The sequence below is a fragment of the Mya arenaria genome, chromosome 12 (genome assembly GCF_026914265.1).
Source record: "Mya arenaria isolate MELC-2E11 chromosome 12, ASM2691426v1".
Lineage (NCBI taxonomy): Eukaryota > Metazoa > Mollusca > Bivalvia > Myida > Myidae > Mya > Mya arenaria.
In genome coordinates this window covers 48,322,496-48,342,157 of record NC_069133.1, presented here as the reverse complement: position 1 = coordinate 48,342,157, position 19,662 = coordinate 48,322,496, and the positions used below count along the sequence as shown (strand labels likewise).

The 19,662-nt window shown below is 35.8% G+C and overlaps 2 protein-coding genes across 2 annotated transcripts in view; one reads left to right on the top strand and one right to left on the bottom strand.

Annotated features, from left to right (window-relative positions):
* Window positions 1-19,662, top strand: part of LOC128210747 (complement C1q and tumor necrosis factor-related protein 9B-like) — a 19,825-nt gene extending 163 nt beyond the window's left edge. Inside the window, exons 2-4 of the mRNA XM_052915100.1 lie at window positions 539-683; window positions 16,600-16,791; window positions 18,426-19,662. Coding sequence (XP_052771060.1) covers window positions 539-683; window positions 16,600-16,791; window positions 18,426-18,853 — 765 coding nt within the window. The 3' untranslated portion in view covers window positions 18,854-19,662. The remainder of the gene's footprint in view (window positions 1-538; window positions 684-16,599; window positions 16,792-18,425) is intronic.
* On the bottom strand, window positions 7,941-9,542 carry LOC128210386 (transmembrane protein 272-like). The gene is made up of 2 exons (XM_052914715.1): window positions 9,254-9,542; window positions 7,941-8,326 (listed from the first exon to the last, which is right to left on the bottom strand). Exons 1-2 carry the CDS (start codon window positions 9,498-9,500, stop codon window positions 8,094-8,096), a joined length of 480 nt encoding a protein of 159 aa, XP_052770675.1. The 5' UTR covers window positions 9,501-9,542; the 3' UTR covers window positions 7,941-8,093.

The window sequence follows — 19,662 nt, the reverse complement described above, 5'->3', positions numbered from 1 at the left end:
ATTAAAACCAACATTTGTTTTTCTAAGAAGAGGTTGGCAAGCCAGTGATTGATGTCACGAAATATAATGCCTTGTTTTAAAATTGCATGATTGTTAAGATAAGAAAGAGAGGCTGTTACCTAGAGATTATTTTATGATTTTGATCTAACAGAGTACTAATATCAAGCATTTGATTAATTGATATTAGTTGATGCATGGATTCTGTAGGAAGACTAATTTGTTCTAAAAAACTGTGTAGGAGTATATACGGCATTTTACATTATAGTATATATTAAAATTATCAGTTACTTGAAATAAGAAGAGTTGATGGGTCTTTGTCATCAAAGCATTAAGAGACAGGTGAATAATGCAGTGCGTAAATGATATTCTGAACAGTTTAAAAAGAAAGTTTGGTTGGCTCCTGTGCGTCCCGTAAAATATAACTATGGCAACGGATTTTGTTGGTCTTAGTTACTGGTCATGTTCTGATAATTATTAGGTTTCTTTATATAATACACGCTAATTGCATGCATATACAATATGTATCTCCTAATTTCAGCAATCTGGGTTTGAGAAGACTGTAGATGACCCACAACTCCTTGAGCTAAAAAATGTCTCTGTGAATGACGCGGGCTGGTACACATGTCTTGCAGCTAACTCCGTCGGAATGACCTACCGCAGTGCTTACCTCACTGTTCTTACTGGTAAGTTTGTTTTTTGGTATTCCATCAGATTATATAATTATACTTTAGGAATGAAGCATTATCCATGATAAGCCCCATTTTGCTGAACACGTCTGGGAGTAGCTGTGATGCCAAACAGTGGACTCTCTGAGCACCTGTTTGGTTAAATGTAAATGAACTATATTGAAACAATAAATTGAAATACTGTTGTCAATATATATCAAAATAACAGTCAAAACTCGCTATATTGAACTTTGTTATCTCGATGTTTTGGTCATGTTGAACTTTCTCGGTTTTTTTCCTGGTTTAGTTATACACTTTTTGTATTTCGGCTTGTATCAAAATTTGTTCTCTTGTAGTATTTCTCAAGGTCCAAACAACTTCGACATGGCGAGTTTTGATTGTGTTAGATGGTGCAGCCTCCATTTTTTGCTAGCTACAAAGCTACTGTGTTCAGCCATCAAGCTGTTGATTTAGGTTTGATATTCAATGGAGATTTAATTTTTCACCTCTCTTTCATATCATAGCCGTGGAGTCTTTAAACTGATATAAAGAATTAATGATAAATAGTTGCCATAGTATTAAAATTTGTAAGACTTTATACCAGTTTTATTCATGTGTCATTGAATTTGGGGTTTTAAAACCATATAAAAGCTTCTTCGTTGTTTTCACACCTGATGCGTTATAGTAGAAAATTGGTTTTGAAGGTAACTCCAAGTTTAGCACAGTCTATGAGATTTTATCTTGACTGGTACAATAGCGGTAAAGGATGTTTTCCTAGGGCTCACCGTGGGTAGAAACGAACCTTCTTTGTGTAAAGTATAAGGGATTGTGTAAAGATAAACCCGAGTGACTCAAAAATGTCATGGTTACTGTACAATAATGTGGTAAAATTATGAATTTCTATAAGCAGTTACCATATTGTGGCAATATTTCTGCCGACATGATATTGTTTGCTTTAAGAAAGGGTAAAGCACTCCCTGTGAATAGAGATGGGCACTTGAATAAAGGGATTTAAGATTTCGATCACCCCAGTTACAGATTAAAGTACAGGTGGCGCGGTGTTGAATTTAAATTTTACCTGTTGCCGTAATCTTTGGTTATTTTAAAATTCATGTGACACAACTGCGCAGTTATTTTGATGCTTTTATTTTTACAGCGTAATGGCTTCTTCCCAGAAATCGTGATTGCTTTGAAAGGGCTCAAGGAAAATTGCTTACCAAAGTTTATTAACCAGAACATGAAGTTTAGCTGTTGAAAGCTTATATTTCATTTCTGATAAAATAAAACAATCACCACATGTTATTATAATAATAGAACATTTATCAGTGATCTATGCTACATTATCTGTAATCTCAAATTGTTCAAAAAGATAAAAATCATTTGTGAATACAGTCAGCAAGTGGTTAGCTAGGACATATATTTGCTTGTTTCCTGGAACATCTGTAGAAGTGCTAGGTTTATTTAGTATCAGAGAGTTGACTGCTAGCATAATCAGAGCTAATATCCAGTCTGACACCTAAATATATGATGATAAGATAAACCAGTCTAAATTTCAAATATGTTTATTGCAAAAAAACAGAAATTAGGGTTAGCGGTTATCAGTAGGGTTTATTTTTTTTGTGTCAGTGAGTTTTTATGGCTCTTTTGAAAAATAAATAGCTTATTTTAAATGTTGAAGTATTTAAATTTGCTGATCATTTGAACAACAAAAAAATAATGTAATGTATATATCTGGAAAAGTGTTTTGAACAGAAAGTGACTCATGAAATATTTCAGTCATACCAGCTCGACAACAAAATTATGATATTATTATAAATCTCTAGAGAAATGCGGTTTGTGTCTTTACTTTACTTTAAATGGTTACATTTTCCATAACAAAGCAATTATTTGGTCGTTAATTAGCATTCAAAACGCTGAATATGTCATGTATATGTCTACACCGTTGTTGGAATTCAAAGTAGTGTCAAATTAAAGCTGACATATATTTCTGATGTCATTTCAATAGAATTTAGAGGAAAAATGGTCCACATGAATTTTGTTCGAAAATGTGTCTACTTAATGTCAGCCGGTTTACTGACACCATTAGGGGGATTTTCTGAAGTTCATTTGGTAGAATTATTACATTGGAAGTACCCTTATATAAAGTACCCTTATATAAAAAGAATGCAGAGTGTTTATTCTCCCTGAGAGAAAAAACATCTTTCACATTTTGTTTCAATAATGTAAAAATGGTTCAAAAGAATTCTTTACATTCTTGGTTTACATTGCTTTGTAAAACTAATTCACTGCTGTTGGGCTGGTGTTAAAACTTTGATAGTAAATAGTATGAAATTTGATTTTATCAATTTGAAAATTTTGTTTTATGGGGCTGTTTTGGATGATTTACTGAGAAAATTGGTGTACTTTGTAAAGCCTTTAAAATTTACACCAGATTTGCACTTGGTTTGAGATGAAGATCGGATACATGTAGGAAATGAAATATGCTGAATAAAGAGTTAGGGGGCCCTTACTCCAAAGTTGTGGGTGAGTTCCACAAAAACAGGAAATGAAATTTGCTGAATAAAGAGTCAGGGGGCCCTTACCCCAAAGTTGTGGGTGAGTTCCACAAAAACAGGAAATGAAATTTGCTGAATATAGAGTCAGGGGGCCCTTACTCCAAAGTTGTGGGTGAGTTCCACAAAAACAGGAAATGAAATTTGCTGAATTAAGAGTCAGGGGGCCCTTACCCCAAAGTTGTGGGTGAGTTCCACAAAAACAGGAAATGAAATTTGCTGAATAAAGAGTCAGGGGGCCCTTACCCAAAGTTGTGGGTGAGTTCCACAAAAACAGGAAATGAAATTTGCTGAATAAAGAGTCAGGGGGCCCTTACCCCAAAGTTGTGGGTGAGTTCCACAAAAACAGGAAATGAAATTTGCTGAATAAAGAGTCAGGGGGCCCTTACCCTAAAGTTGTGGGTTAGTTCCACAAAAACAGGAAATGAAATTTGCTGAATAAAGAGTCAGGCCTCTAACCCAACATTTGTGGTTGAGTCCCATAAAAATCCTTTATTTGCCAATCAAGTCAAGAAGACCTATCCAGGTGTAAGCTGGTATTCATGCAGCATCGTAAAGAAATAAAGGCAGAGGAAGTCATTAATTTGTGTGTTTCATGAAATAATGAAATCTTAGATATGAATGGCTTGGAGGTCATGTTGCACATTCTCGGCTAAGGTTTCCATGTAACATCCAACCTTTGAACCTGTCAGGCCCAAATATTCCTTTTGTCTGCTCACACATGTACATAAGCATTTCCTTTCACTGAAATTACATAATTGTTTTATTGAGTTAAATATAAAGATTTCTGCCGAAGAAATAATAAAAACCTTGGTCCTGTATTATCTTTGCTGGATGGCAGAGACATGGTCACATGCAGTTGCTAAATAACTAGTATTGAATTAATGCAGACACTAGTTTCCTTAATGAAATAAATTGTTAATATCAATTAGTGTTGAAATATGATTTAATGCTGTATTTTCCAGACTTGAATCGTATGACGCATTGCTCATATGATATAAGTGGAATCCCATGAGATAAAAATAGATTTAACTAACAAAGGACACTCTAAATAAACATAAAACAATCAAAAACAATAGACCTTGTGTATGAATACACTCAAACTTAGATAACACAACGGATATGTCCTCTTGTGCTTTCATATAAAATGTAAGCTAAAAATGACATCCGTTATTAATAAGTGAACAATATATCAAAATATATACATGTTTATGTATCATTTATTTACATACAAATATTGCCTAGCTATGTATCTATAATATTACTATTCATTTTACAAACATTTTGTAACCGCTATACATTTATCATTTTCTCATTGATGGCATCATGTTATGCCGTTAAATTATCAAAATTATTTTATTCGAATAAATCTGCACCATATTTTTTTCAGACGTAGCGATAATAAATGCAAACCTATCAAATATAATATAAGCCAACTCACACGCTGCTCCACAGATTGCCAGCCCTTCTCCACTTCTTCCTTTCCCCATGTTTATATTTTCAAAAAAATAAATAAACAAACTTATTCACAAATATTTATAATCGAAACTAGAATATACGCAGATATCCTGAAACCAAACTTATAAGCGTGAACTGTGTGATCTGTAGCGTAAATACTGCTCGCGCTTCGCCTGTTATTGAATCTGCACACTAATAAAGTGTTCATATAGAGATTATAAAATACTGATCATTGAAGTAGTCTAGTTTCGTTTTCGCAATGATTTGCACATGGTATAAATATTTGGCAAGCGTTCAATAACATATTAAGCGTCGGAGACATATTAATTTCGTTCCGGATGGTTCGAAGGCTACATAAAAGTCTGCTTTGGTTTCAATACATGCACCCTTCCATAAATAAAACTGATAAAATGTTTATCTAAATTGCAAGAATACGCATTGAAATATTGCGAAAATATTCATTTCTAAAATCACTACGAGATTATTTCAACTCATAAGAAAAAGGGCACAGTAATTTTACCTCCCTTATGAGTTTTGCAAAGTGAAAATTAACAGTTTTTTAGCTACTTTAAACACTGGCAGTATTACTTGTAGGGTGATATATTGATGTCTGATTGTGCATTTCACGGTTTGAAATAGGTATTTGGCTCATTTTTTTGTGTCTGAAGTGCCAAATCATATCATTTTGGTAGCGTATAAAGAGATAAACAACGCATATGAGAACATACTTATAATGATTTTAGACTATCGTAGTCTGGTGTATCAAACTGAGTACTCAGTCACTTTATAGGCAATAAAGTGTACATTTGGTATTATTTTGTGACTTATTTCAATTATATATGTTATGAGTGTTAATGTGATACAACATATGTTATGAGTGTTAATGTGATACAACATATGTTATGATGTTATGTGATACATATATGTTAATGTGATACAACATATGTTATGATGTTAACACACAATCATTATACATTTCAAGGTACCACATGAAAAATTTGCTTTCCATCTTAATCACTGCACCATTTGTCATAAAAACTGAGCCATAAGTGGAATATTTTAATCCTACACCAAATGTAAAAAAACTGTACCATAATAGTATGTGAACTTGTTTGTGCCATGCAGCATATATGAAAAGATTATGCAACATTTGTCAAATTTAAAATCTAAACATTTGCTGAAACTTGGTATTTTCATCACAGAAGTACGGTTGAAGCCGATTAGGTAAAGCGTGCATCATATGTGAAATTCAATCCACCATTGAAGTGTAAAATATCGCTGTCTTCAATATCATTGTCATCGTCGACGTCGTCGTTTTCTTCATCTTCAACAGTGGCATGATCACCACGACCACCATTATCCCCATGATTATCGGCATCAATATAAGTGTATATGTGGAGGAAATAATTGATCGTTCATATGAATGTATTAACAAAGTTTAACTTGTATTCGCATTCTTTTTATTCATGCAAACCATTATACATACGCAAATGCAACAAGGATCTGAGACATTTTCGTGTCCAAATTCAATCAAGGACGATAGATAGATAGATAGGATGGATGTCTACCGTTAGAATACATGTTATGTAAGGGTGACAGTATTAGAAATGAGAACAGTAAATAGATAATACAAGGGGAAATAACAATATTATATAGCAAAATGTTGAAATGTCTATTTTATTCCTTCTAGTAATTTCATAATAATATTTAAGAGTTAAGACAGTGTTCATTTTAAGTAAATAAATGAAAATTGGGAGATAATTTTGCAAGAATAGGTGCGAGAGTTATAGTTCTTGAGAAGTTAATATTTAATCATTTATTTACCAGCCATTAATGAACTTCCTGTTTTTAGGGTCCTAATAAGACTCATAACATCTTAAAGGATGTAAATGTACACGGAGAAAGGACGTTAAGTAGAATAAACTAATTTCATTTTTCATAATTATATTATAACATGGAATTTAAAACAGTGTACTCGGTTGAAAGAGCACTTCATAATTTTCGAGAGACTTGGGCCAGAATGTGTTTCTTCCACAATTTAATCCTATCACGATCACTAATAACCTCTCGTTAAAGTGTAAGTAACACATGTTGAGAAACCTCTAATATCATATAACTGAACACGTGTAATTGATTAACAATAACACAATGGAAAATACAGGGACAAGCCCGGCGGTAGATAATAAAAAACAAACCCTGTTTAGGGGAATTAGGCATAAAGACAATGCACTCTTGACACAAACATATTAACATCACAAAATACAAAAAAAAAATATACACATACACAAATACAAACACCACAACAAACCATAATCTCATCAAAATTGCCGTTGAATGATGCGATAACCACCGTAAAACGGCCAGTGAAAAAAGATATGTAAATCTCACCAGAGCAGGTATTGATTGGAATTACAACGTAATAACAAATCCGAACATGTCCTGCTCTGTGTCAAGGTAAAATGCTCCTGTTTGAAAATTCTTGTTTATCAACAGTGGAAAAGGGTAACTAGTATTCAAGTTTGAAATTTTAATAGTAAAGAAAAACAGGCTTACACGGTCGCATAAATATACAAAAGTAACAAGTTTACAAGGAATACAATTCACTTGTTTATGGTAGAGTTCGCAGGTCACAATATGCAGGGAGAATACAGCCGCTTTGAACGACATCATGCAGATGGTCTCCACAGTCATGGCTTCTTTTCAGGAACGACACAAGCAACGTTTTGGTGAAGTTTTTGATGTATGTACAGAAACCAAATTACAGAAGTATCTTAAGTTTAAATAGTTCCTTTTCCTTAAATTCAACAATTTCCTTAACGGTTTTATTTCACTGGTAGAAAGTGTCATGCTAAGTGTATATTCTGCAATCAAAATATGGTCACTTAAAGTCTTAAAAATTAAAACGCCAGTTTAAAGAATTAGTTAGTTTTTTTGAAATAAAAGAAATCCAAATTTAACACAGAAGTTAAAAAAGGTTAACCATTTCTTAAAGCTACACTCTCACAGATGTACCATTTGTACAACATTTTTATTTTTTGTCTTCGAAAGAGAAAATTTTTGCGTAAATATCTGCAACCAAATGATGTAAGATTGCTGACAAAAATCAGATCGTAGATTTTCATATTTCCGTTCGAAAATTAATGTTTAACTAACGGTTTAAGAAAAATGCATAAAACATCAATTTTTCGAACTTAAATATAAAAATCTGCGATCTAGTTTTTGCCAGCAGTCTTATATAACTGGTTGTCATGGATTGTCGCAAAAAATGGCTCGTTCCAAGACAAAAAAAAATTGTCACAACGTTCAGTTGTGTTTGGATACAAGAATATATTATGAAGCGAAGACGCATTACACAAATACTAGAAAACACTTGCATACATATACAAAATCATTGTGTTTGGCTCAAAGAATACACACACTAAGCACTTATCTGCGCTCCCCCACGTGACCGAGAGCAAATTGCACGGAAAGAGCACAATGTGGTAATAAACCAGAATACGAAGAAAATCCAGTCGATTGTGACCATGGCAAACGCGAAGGTCAAGGTCGGCTTATGGCAGTCTTGAGAGCAGCCCGTCGTAACGTTGCCAATACAGGGCACGAAGTCATCGTTGTTTACCGTTCCGAACGTGGGGTACACCCACAATGATCCTGAAAAAGAAGAAATATTATTAGAAATCAAAGTATAAATACATTTAAGAGACACATATGGATATAGATTTTTGTGGGCTAAAATGAGTCCTGGCTAAATGCACTGAGTTCATCATAAATAAGCGGATATTTGTTTTGCAGGAAAGTCATTCTTTTGTAATTTCATTAACGAGGGCTAGGTAACCTCGGAGATAGTATTCTCTATACAAAAAGATATCAATAATATAACTCGAATATGGAAGGTTGTGGTGTGTAAGCTTATTTATACTCGCACTAGGGCCTTGCCCATTCGGCGAGTGCTCCGTTGAGATTGTTAGTCATTTTAGATTGTTGGAGCATAGTGCACAGACAGAATGTAACCCTGGTTAGAGCTACCCTGGTTCTTTAACGTGCACCAGTGTATAGCACTGTCACACGGGATCCCCATTTAACGTCCCTCCCGGAAAACGATTAGTATTTTAGTGATGCGAGGGGGAATCCCCTGAACTGATAGTCAAGTGAGCTTCCACTAGACCAGGGATCCGCCACTAATATGGAAGGTGCATGCGATAGCTAACAAATACTTGTTTTCAAAGTATACATTAGATTGCTACACTATACAATATGCTGAAACGGATTCGAACGAAAGCTACAAATTTTCACTGCAGTTAGTTGAAATGGATGTCTATTATGTGTTGTGTTTATGTGTTGTGGTTTCTTGTTTGTCCATCGAATTATATTTGTATGCAAATAAACAAGGTTTGAACATCTCAGCTAACTTCTGTAGTTTAAAAAAATCAAAAAAATCTTAGAACTTTAGAAGAGCCTTTGCCCAATCACCCGGTATTACCACAAGTAAAACAAGACACCTCAAAAAATAAGCCCTGTTGTTCTATCACTCTCTTAATTGAATTCTTAGTCAGTGGGACTTTTAAAAACACACCATACCACAGATGAGCCAGGCAAGGTTGAAGATCAGCCCTATGACCCCACAGACGCTGCGCGCGGGACTTTGACTTTCATCACCGTCATCCCCTTGTTTACGCGCCGAGCCGCCAAAGAAGATTGGAGCCACGCCGCTCACGATCAGCCAGATGGGCACCAAGTCTTGTAGAGGACAGTCATGAAGATGGATGGCTCCTGTAATATTTGATTTGAGTGAACTAGTAAATAAGTAAACGATACAGTGATACATTAAAAATTAAATTATTGTACTTGGACAACACCAGTTATGAATTCCCTACAAAATACACGCAGGGAAATCGCCGAATGGAACCCTGGGGGCAGTTTTAATAAAAGATGTCAGTCGTCCGTAAATGAAGTTATCGTAAATAATGTATTAACGTCACAAATGACAATACACCGACCTTTTCTTTCCACAACTTCGTGTTCGATTCAAATGTTCAATTCACTTCAACACGGAGAACAATAATAAACCTATGCGACTAGAATAATTTCAACTTACGACTACAATCGACTAAGATCTTTGTTGCGGACGCGATCCCTGCAATGGTTAAGGACCATTGATTCTCCGTTTTTATTGAAAATACGATTCAGAATACGTGTAGCTGATCAAACTCCACGCAGAAGTTACTTTCATTGCCGTGTAATAATCAATGAGATCACGCGAACCACTTCAGCAAAATCACGTGACATCGTTAACCAAGTTCAAATTTGCTTTCAATTGAAATAGAATTCATAATTATCTTTGAAAACAACTATTTTCCGAAATAATTTACACACAAATAGATCATCTCTGATTATTAAGGGAGATCACTGCTTGCTAGACAGATATATAACTAGTATCCTAGTATACTTATTTATAACAGCTCGATTGTAAATAAGCTATCAACTGATATAAACTCGTTTTCGAGGCAGTTTAATATTGTGTTCTTTTTGAGAGGTTATAAGATACATCGAGACCAAAACCTTTTGGGTTAGATGCGGAAACCTATACCAATTGACTATTATCGTCCATTCACTATTTAAAAAAATAAATGTATAACTGCGGTTCTCATTGCTTTACAAAATACTTTTTGGCCATCCCGAGTCAATTAAATCAGTTCTAATTGCCCCTTCCCGTGACTATTTTCGCCAACAAGAGTTGATATGGTTCTAATTGCCCCTTCCCTTGTCAACTTTGGCCACCCCGAGACAATAGTGTGGTTCTTATTGCATCAAATGTTTTACAATCCTTAGTGAACATTTGTGGTCATCATTGCCACAACCAATGAAAAGTTAAACCATCGTGAGTGAACATATGTGAATCTCACTGCCACTACCAGTGACTAGTCGGCCATAGTTAACATTTGCCAAAAATGAGCACTATAACTTGCGTTCTTCATAAAATCACTCATTCATAAAAGAAGCACATATTCCGATGCGGTTTAATATCTCTACACAGTGATTTGAATATTGTAATCCATTCTTGGAAGTTTCATGTAATATAGACTTCAACGAAGAAAATGTTTGTAAAAGGCATTTAGCTATCAGTAGTTTACGTTACGTCGGTCCATAAGTTGCAAGAGGCAATGTGCATATTGCAAAGCCCAGGTAATACTACCTATATAAATATAAAGGTTTGTGGAGAAAGCCAAAGGCTTAAAGGTATCCATTTCCTTCTTTGACTGGTATTGCCATCTATACATTAAACATGAGTCTTATATACACTGACAAAAGTTTGAAAAGAAAACGAGTCACTGAAACAAAATAACACTTAACAATACAAACGTGTTATTGCGTAATCCATGTTTTTAAACAGCCATGGTCCATGTTTATTAACGGCCAGAAAACAACAACAACAACAACAACAATAATAATTTTATATTTAGAAAATAATCAGCAAGATTCACTACCAATACTCAGATAGGAAAATTAAAATGAAATGATGATTTACAGTTTTGCCAGAACTCCAAGTTGGGGCAGTTCTTAAGTACAACATGTTTATGTGCATAGTCTCAAGTCTGAGCTCAAGCGCAAGACGCAAAATTTCATTTTTATTGTAAATTTTCTTCATGGCGAGTGTTGATGTGAAACTTGAATCGTAAATCTCGTAACCATAGTTCTTTGCGAAAAAGTCATGTAAATGAATTTTCTTCAGATTTTAAATATTTCATTTTCGGAGTCTGAGACTGTCTTTAGACTCTTCGTAAACCAAGGTGATATTACATGTACTTAAAGCTAGGTAGTTTAAGTTGATATTTTGTATTTTCAACATATTAAAGTTATAGCGTAAAACAAAGAGCTCTTTATGTTATTAACATCAACATCATTTAACTAGTTATTAAAGAGAGAAAAGAAACCGTGTTGTTTATAAACAACACGTATTTATCCAAGTCTTTAACCCAAGATGGAAACATATTAAATTTACGTTTGGAATCTATACTTGAAATCAATATATAAATATATAGCATGAGTATTTTTCTTCATTCCAATCCATTAAAATCCCAATCACTTAACAAAATAAACACATTTACAACAAAAACAATTACAAAAATACTTGTCTTATGAGGTATTTAGTGTATGCAATTTTCTTCAAGAGTTATCTCCACTTCAGTAGCGAGAGAGATTTTCATCTGATTTTATAAAACTCGTACAGGTATAAACGATGGAAAAGTCGGTAATGCGGTAATAATCTGAAAGATACATAAAGAACTTGAATGAAAAATTTCTAACACGAGCAAAATCAGCCGTTTAAATTTTGCGATTCTTTCGCCTTTGCCAAAACTTGGCGCACACTGCAACCAATAGCAATTAACCAGAATGCAAAGAATATCCAGTCCATGGTCACCATAGCAAAAGCAAAGGTCAAGGTCGGCTTATGGCAGTCGTCAGAGCAGCCCGTCGTAACGTTTCCAGCACAGGGAGTAAATCCGTCCTCGTTTACCTTGCCGTAGGTTGGGTAGATCCATACAGACCCTAAAGAAAGAAACGTTTACAATATTAGTGATACCAAATCCAAGCGTTTGTAACCATGGCAAAAGCTAATGTGAAGGTCAGGTTAGGATAGGCATCAGTTAATTAAGCATGTTGTCAAGCTACATTTTGTTAAGCTATCTTTATACATTGCTATTAGTCTAAATACGCTGGGTTGACTCGTATGACCCTAAATGGGTGATAATAACATTTTGTTCGTACAAGTAATATATTGATGGGACATAAGCCATCACCTAACTTGACCTAGATTACAAAGAGACACACATTCGAACAAAGTGTCATAAAAACATGCAGACAATCTTATCTCGTAAATGATTAGTTGTTGAGCATTTAGACCGGTTGTCCTATTTTTTGACGCTAACATGACCCATAATCGAACTTAATCTTAAGCCATAACGTTACACATGCTAACATTACTCTTAGTCGAACTTGACCTTAAGCGAAAGAGACACACACGCTAACATGACCGAACTTGAACTTAAGCGACAGTCACACATTCTAACATGACCCATAGTCGAACATGGCCGTAAGCGCATAGTGATATACACGCTCACTTGATCCCGAAGTCGAACAGGACCTTAAGTATAACAGATACACTTAATATCACTACCCCAAAGTCAAGCTTAACCGTGAGTGTGTAGAGGCACAAACGCTAACATGAATTGCGCTAGTTACTTACTCTTTATTCCAAAATGACCCATTTATTGAACTTGGCAAGATTTATCATAATTTGACCTAGTTACCTACTTTTTTACCCGACATGCCAATAATCAACTTTGACCAGATTATATTGAAACAAACGCTCCGAGCAAGAGACCATACTGAACGGGTTTATTAACATGGTAACTTTCTTTTTGACCCGACAAGACCCACCCTCGAACACTCTGGTATCTTGAGTGTTAGCAAAGGTATTGAACGTTTGACCAAATTTATAAAGATAATTCTTATCTAAGTTTTATAAATATTAGGAGGAAATGTCACATCAAGCTATTATTAGGATTTTCTGAATATTTCGCCTGGTGACCTACTTTGGAGCGGGTTTGACCCATAAGCAGTCTTGCCTTGAGCATTGTTTAAAGACCGGCACATTGTAGCCAAATTTCATGAAAAATAGGTGGGAGACGTGACTGCTTGCATTTTAATAAACATATTGGTGACGTCTAACGACACGGGCGGCGAAAAACAACCCTGTACTTTAAATAATCTGACCTACACAGAAACAAATTATACATACCACAAATGAGCCATGCAAGATTAAACACCAGCGCAATCGCCCCACAGATGCTTCGCGCCACATGTGCGCAACCTCCGGTCTCCGTCTCCTCCTTCCCCTCTTCTCCATTCGGTTTGCGCACCGCGCCGCTAAAGAAGATGGGGGCGACCCCGCTCACGATCAGCCAGATGGGGATAAGTCTCTCCAACGGACAGTCGTCTATGTGGACCGCTCCTGTAAAATACCAATCGGAAAAAAATGTTATTTCATGAATACATTCAGAACACCTCGGCAATCTCCGCCACCCGCCGAGCCTCGGATGTATGCCGGTGTTTGTAAAAGTAGTTCGCAAAATGAATGGTAGTGATATTAATTGAAGTTTAAACGTGTTTTATTACTAAGGTGCTCCTATTGACATGATTGGACATACGTATTGCATATGATACTTAATGGTCTCATTAGGGTCGAGGTGTGGCTTTATTGTTATTGCTTAATTCATAAAAGTTTGCCTTAATTCACGAATATAAAGGAGCAGGTGAACTTAATTTCGAGGAAAAATAAGTGCCTTTCAAAATGTCCTTTTTTTCTAAAAAAAATATTGAGCACAAAATGCGTATTTTTTTCAACCGTTTAGACGGTTCCATTTTTGGTTGCTAAGTATGACGTATTTTAGGTCCTGAAAGTCGAAAAAGATGTCTTGATAGAAAAATAGAAGGAATTGCGAACCGACGGTAAAGACACTTTTTTGTCTTTCTAGACGTATGCAACAAAATTGTAGCGAATTAAAAGTTATAATATTGTGGATTCTGTGCAAGGAATATTTGTTCACATAATTAGAGTAGATATTTTAAAATGTACATTTTTTTCCTCGAGTCTGAACGCACCTTGCTGCTCCATTATATTGATCTAATAAATAGTACGATTCGTAAATGTAAATACAGGAACCCCGTGTATGCTAAACAGCAAATGTATCACGACGCTCCGCCGAGTAGTGCTGTTGAAGACAAGATATCTTTTAGGATCAATTCAGAAATCAATATTATCATTTTCCACCGTCAGAGTACCATTAAGACTAGAAGACAGTTATACCTGTTAGTATCCAATACCGAAGGCCATCAGGTCATGTGGTTGCGGACATTTCTACTTTAAGATATCGGATCGGACGTGATGCCAGTTATAACCTAAGGCTTAAAACACGCTTCTAACAAAGTTAATGGAGGAGCACAAACGCATGCTACATGTCAAATACGTGTGCGTAGGTTGTTAGCACAGGGGTTAGTGCTCTCTCTTCTCACCAAGACATCCCGGGTTCGACCCCTGGCCTGGGCATACGTGAGTTTGGTTGGTGGTAACCATGCCGGATACGTGGGTTTTCTCGAGGCATACCGTCTCCCCCACAACAAGACTATACACAAGCGCAACAAAGCGGCAACCAGAGTGATCAGGAGAGGAATAACTCTCCCACAATCGTTGTAAAATAGATATAAAATAATATGTGTCTTCAAATTAAATCGGAATTTAGAGAAAACAAAACAAAACGAAAAAAACTCATTGTTTTGATCACTCATAGATTGGATAATTTAAAATGAATAAACCTCAGTGCCGTTTCTAGTACTGGCTTTAAAGAGGACCAAAACATCCATAAACTATGTAAGAGTCACAAGCGGTAAACTCTCTATCCGCCCATGAGAGTGTATGGCATTCGAAAGCCAACACAGCTTGACATCTAAAGTGCACTTAATGACAAATCTGTGTCAGTAACTTATTCAATGACAATCGGCAAGTGGACAGCAGTCAACACCATCAAGATACGACTTATATATGAACGTTTTTTGTTGTTTTTTTGTTAAGTTTAAACTCTTGTTTTCTCTTACAAGTTTATGTTCCATATAACAGGAATGATCTAAGCTCACTATAAAGAGGATAAATGTTTGTTTGAGTGTTAGATCGTAATTCATTATATGCTTTCATGTGGTTTATCGAGATACACCAGTGAAATAAAATTGATATTTCACTGTTTCAAACAGTGAAATATTGCACTGTTTCAAACAGTGAAAATATCAATTTGATATTTTCCACTGTTTTGAAATTTAAGCCCGCTCTCGGTTCCACACAAACGTCAGCGCGCACAGGGGTAGGACACAACGTATGACGTTACGTGTGCATTCAAATTTGAGCGCTTTTTTAAAAAGAGTATTTAATGACTTTGAGGCATAAAATAAAAATTGTTTGTTTCAGTGTAAGATAGCAATATATTTCACCTATTGAACACCAAAAGTAAATATTTCAATCGTGGCTACGCCACTCGCGAAATATAAAATTAATTATATCACTCGGTGAAATATATTATTTGTCATCGTATAATTTGCGTAATATTTTCATTTTGAAGAGGTTTAAGACTTGCAAACAAAGTTACTTTTAAGACAATCACAATGAACTTTTCGGTTTTGTGAAATCAAATTTTAGGCTAAATGAAACTTATGCTTGAACTTGGTCGAGACATTGGGTGTGTATCTGTGTTCCTGTCTTGTATCTAGGTCATATGACTTCATTATTTTTATTTTATTGATTATTTTTTATTGATTTTTTTATATATATCATCATTCGAAATAAATGCATTATCAAATGACTTTTTCAGGGACATTCTTGTTTATTCAGTTTGTACAACACATAAACAAACCGACCAAAGCAATGTTTATACCTACATACTTCATATAAATGTGTTTGTACTTTCTAAGTAAAACATCATTTGGGCTATTTATAATCGTTAGAACTTAACATGTATGGTGTTATACTATGTTTGGGACCCAGAATGCATGACCTTGTTTCAATATTCTACATGATAATTTCCACAACAAGGAAGAACTAAAACACTTATTCAAACGGCGCGTTTCAGATCTCAATGACTTTCAAGTTACAGCGTTCTTTTTAAATAGGGGATTCCAAAACATATTGAAATTACAAGGAAACAGTTGAAGCTTCAAAGCCGTTCAACGACAGACACTTGAAAATAAGTAATGGTAAATCTCTGCTTTAAAACAGAAGCTGATTTCCACTCATTATAACATAAACGACACTGAGGAAAACACACCGACATCAAAAATGACACTATTTGTTTATTTCATTTTTGTCTTTCTGTGTCCAGTTGCTTACGCTGACCAACCAGATGATAAGTTTTCATACGAGTCCAAACTTTTGGAGAAAGTGATCCGTATGGAGATAAAGATGTCGCAGCTGGAACAGGTGCTGGTGCAGACCGGAAACAAGTTCGAGAACCTCTTGATGAACGTCACGGTGACCTTGGAGAACAAAACGGCCGAACTGGACGTCTTGAAAGGTAAGGCGAATTTGTTTCATTATGTAAATCGTTACTCAGACCAGCCAATCCGATTGATTAAAATATAAAAAAAAGAAAATTCTCTTTTTCTTCAGAGCAAAATAAAAACCGTCAACAATTTTGTGCCCGCCAACGCTGAAAATCAGTCAAAATACAATATTTTTACTCAATTATTGATACTGGTGAAATTATAGACACACTTCATGCAATGGATGTAAAGTCATATACATCTGTATAGTAAACGGTTGATGTGATAAGAGAAAGCAAGACACATTTTTATTATGATGGTTTGAAAAAGCAGAACTCGGAAATTCTAATTTGGAGAAAAAATATTTTAAAACAATAAATATACGTGCTATTATATGATGACGGTAAAGTTGGAAGGTAGTTGGTAGTTGGTAGTTGGTTGGGGATTCGAATAATCAACTACTTACCAGTTGCCAATTGGGGATTCGAATATTCAACTACCTGCTAGTTGCCACTTGGGGATTCGACAAACACTGTTTTAATTCACTTTTATTGGTATATTCGCCAGTCGGATATTCGACCATTTCCAGTCGATTATTCGCGAATGTTCAACTGCAAACCAGTCAGTAGTTGGGGATTCAGATTATGTCTTTATGTATGGTTTTAAAAGTCACATATGGGAAAATTAATCGCCAAATGTTTCTTTATGCATGAACACATATGTTTCTTTGCGACAAACACTGTTTTAATTTACTTTAATTCGTATATTCGCCAGTCGGATATTCGACCATTTCCAGTCGATTATTCGCGAATGTTCAACTGCAAACCAGTCAGTAGCTGGGGATTCAGATTATGTCTATATGTATGCTTTTAAAGGTCACATATGGGAAAACTAATCGCCAAATGTTTCTGTATGCATGTACACATATGTATCTTTGCGATACACTATTTTAATTTACTTTTATTCGTATATTCGCCAGTCGGATATTCGACCATTTCCAGTCGATTATTCTGGAATGTTTAACTGCAAACCAGTCAGTGGTTGGTGATTCAGAGTATGTCTATATATATGGTTTTGAATGTCACATATGGGAAAATTAATCGCCAAATGTTTCTTTATGCGTGTTCACATATGTATCTTTGCGACAAACACTGTTTTAATTTACTTTTATTCGTATATTCGCCAGTCGGATATTCGACCATTTTCAGTCGATTATTCGCGAATGTTCAACTGCAAACCAGTCAGTAGTTGGGGATTCAGATTATGTCTATATACATGTATATGGTTTTAAAGGTCACATATGGGAAAATTAATCGCCAAATGTTTCTTTATGCATGTACAAATATGTATCTTTGCGACAAACACTGTTTTAATGTACTTTTATTCGTATATTCGCCAGTCGGATATTCGACCATTTCCAGTCGATTATTCGCGAATATTCAACTGCAAACCAGAAATGTCCGCAGATAGAGGGGACAACAAGTGTTATTTTTTTACCAGATTACTTTTCGAGATGATGATAACTTAATTTGAAGGTTTTAATTGGGATAGAGCATTAGAACATTAAGCCTACGTGCTCTATCGAGTTCGAGATCTCGTGGGCTACGGTAATATATTTTTGAAAACGCCGTTAGCTTATGAATGAAACATTTGTATTTACATTCAGATCATATAGACCTGCCCCTCGTAGCGTTCCATGCCTACTACCCAGTGGATTCAAGCCTGGACACAAACCAAATCCTCATACTAAGCAATGTCACAATGAACGAAGGGGATGGATACGATAACGTCATCGGCACGTTCAGGGCACCTGTCGCGGGACTCTACTACTTCGCTGCGCACGTTTGCAACTACGCAACGCGTGGGTTCTACTATGAAATCGTGAAGGATCACGCAATGATTGCCAAGAGTGTGAAATATAACAACGCGGCTAACGATTGTGGCTCTGTCAATGTCATCACCAAAATGGAAAAGGACGAACGAGTATGGATCAGGTGTACTAGTGGCAACACCTCCCCACAATTGTATTCCAGTACCAGTTTCAGTGCCAGTTATGGCAAAACGTCGTTCCTGGGCATTCTGATGCACAAATAACCATTGCAATGCTGTCACCAGTGCACCAGACAATTGTAACCACGCCCCCAGGTCCAGGATATAGCGGGGACTTCTTTGACTGTCGGTCCAGCCAAGCCCATGGGCGAACTGCTGGTAAAATCCCCGCCAAATGCCCCTCACCCCAGGGACCCTAGTTAAGGCCCATTTTCCACTATTTTTGGCGCGAAGAAAAATCCACCGCATTCATGCGGCACTGCGGGGCCACCTGGAAAGTAGAAACACGGCCCCCCCCCGCCTATACCCGGTATACCTTCGGACCTGGGGGGTCGTGGTTACAATTGACTGGTGCATAATGGTTGATTTTTACACATGTTATGTACGTGATTGCATGTTGTTATTTGTATGTAGCGTTTAATATTTAAACTGCACTGAATACTCCAATCGGACCACCTCGGCCATTATCCAGCATACTCTCGAAGCTTGCCGAAGATGGCCGAGTTGTCACGATTGTGTATACACATTTCCAGTAAAATGTAGTTGAGTATTTTCCACATTTTTAGGGAGAGTCCCGTTGAGGGCGGTTTGACAACCTTTTAGACATTACTTATTGCCATGCAAGACTTATAGCATTATGGATTCCATGTACACTGGATGAATGTGATGCAAGTCCATGTCTCCCATATTGTTATATCCAGTCTTATGAGCGATGCTCTTTGCTTCTAATTGAATGCATACATTTTATGAATTTTGTGCAATTATTTTAAGTTTGTTTTTTAACATATTTGTGCAGTTGTATTTAAATTCAAATCATATGTAATCTCTTTATTCTGAATAAAACTAAGTTGTAA

Excerpts from the sequence above, each read along its gene's own strand:
- LOC128210386 (XM_052914715.1), bottom strand. The coding sequence starts at position 9,500 with ATGTATCACTGTATCGTTTACTTATTTACTAGTTCACTCAAATCAAAT. Across the intron at positions 8,327-9,253 it reads CCTTGCCTGGCTCATCTGTG|GATCATTGTGGGTGTACCCC; the intron begins GTATGGTGTGTT and ends CTTCTTTTTCAG.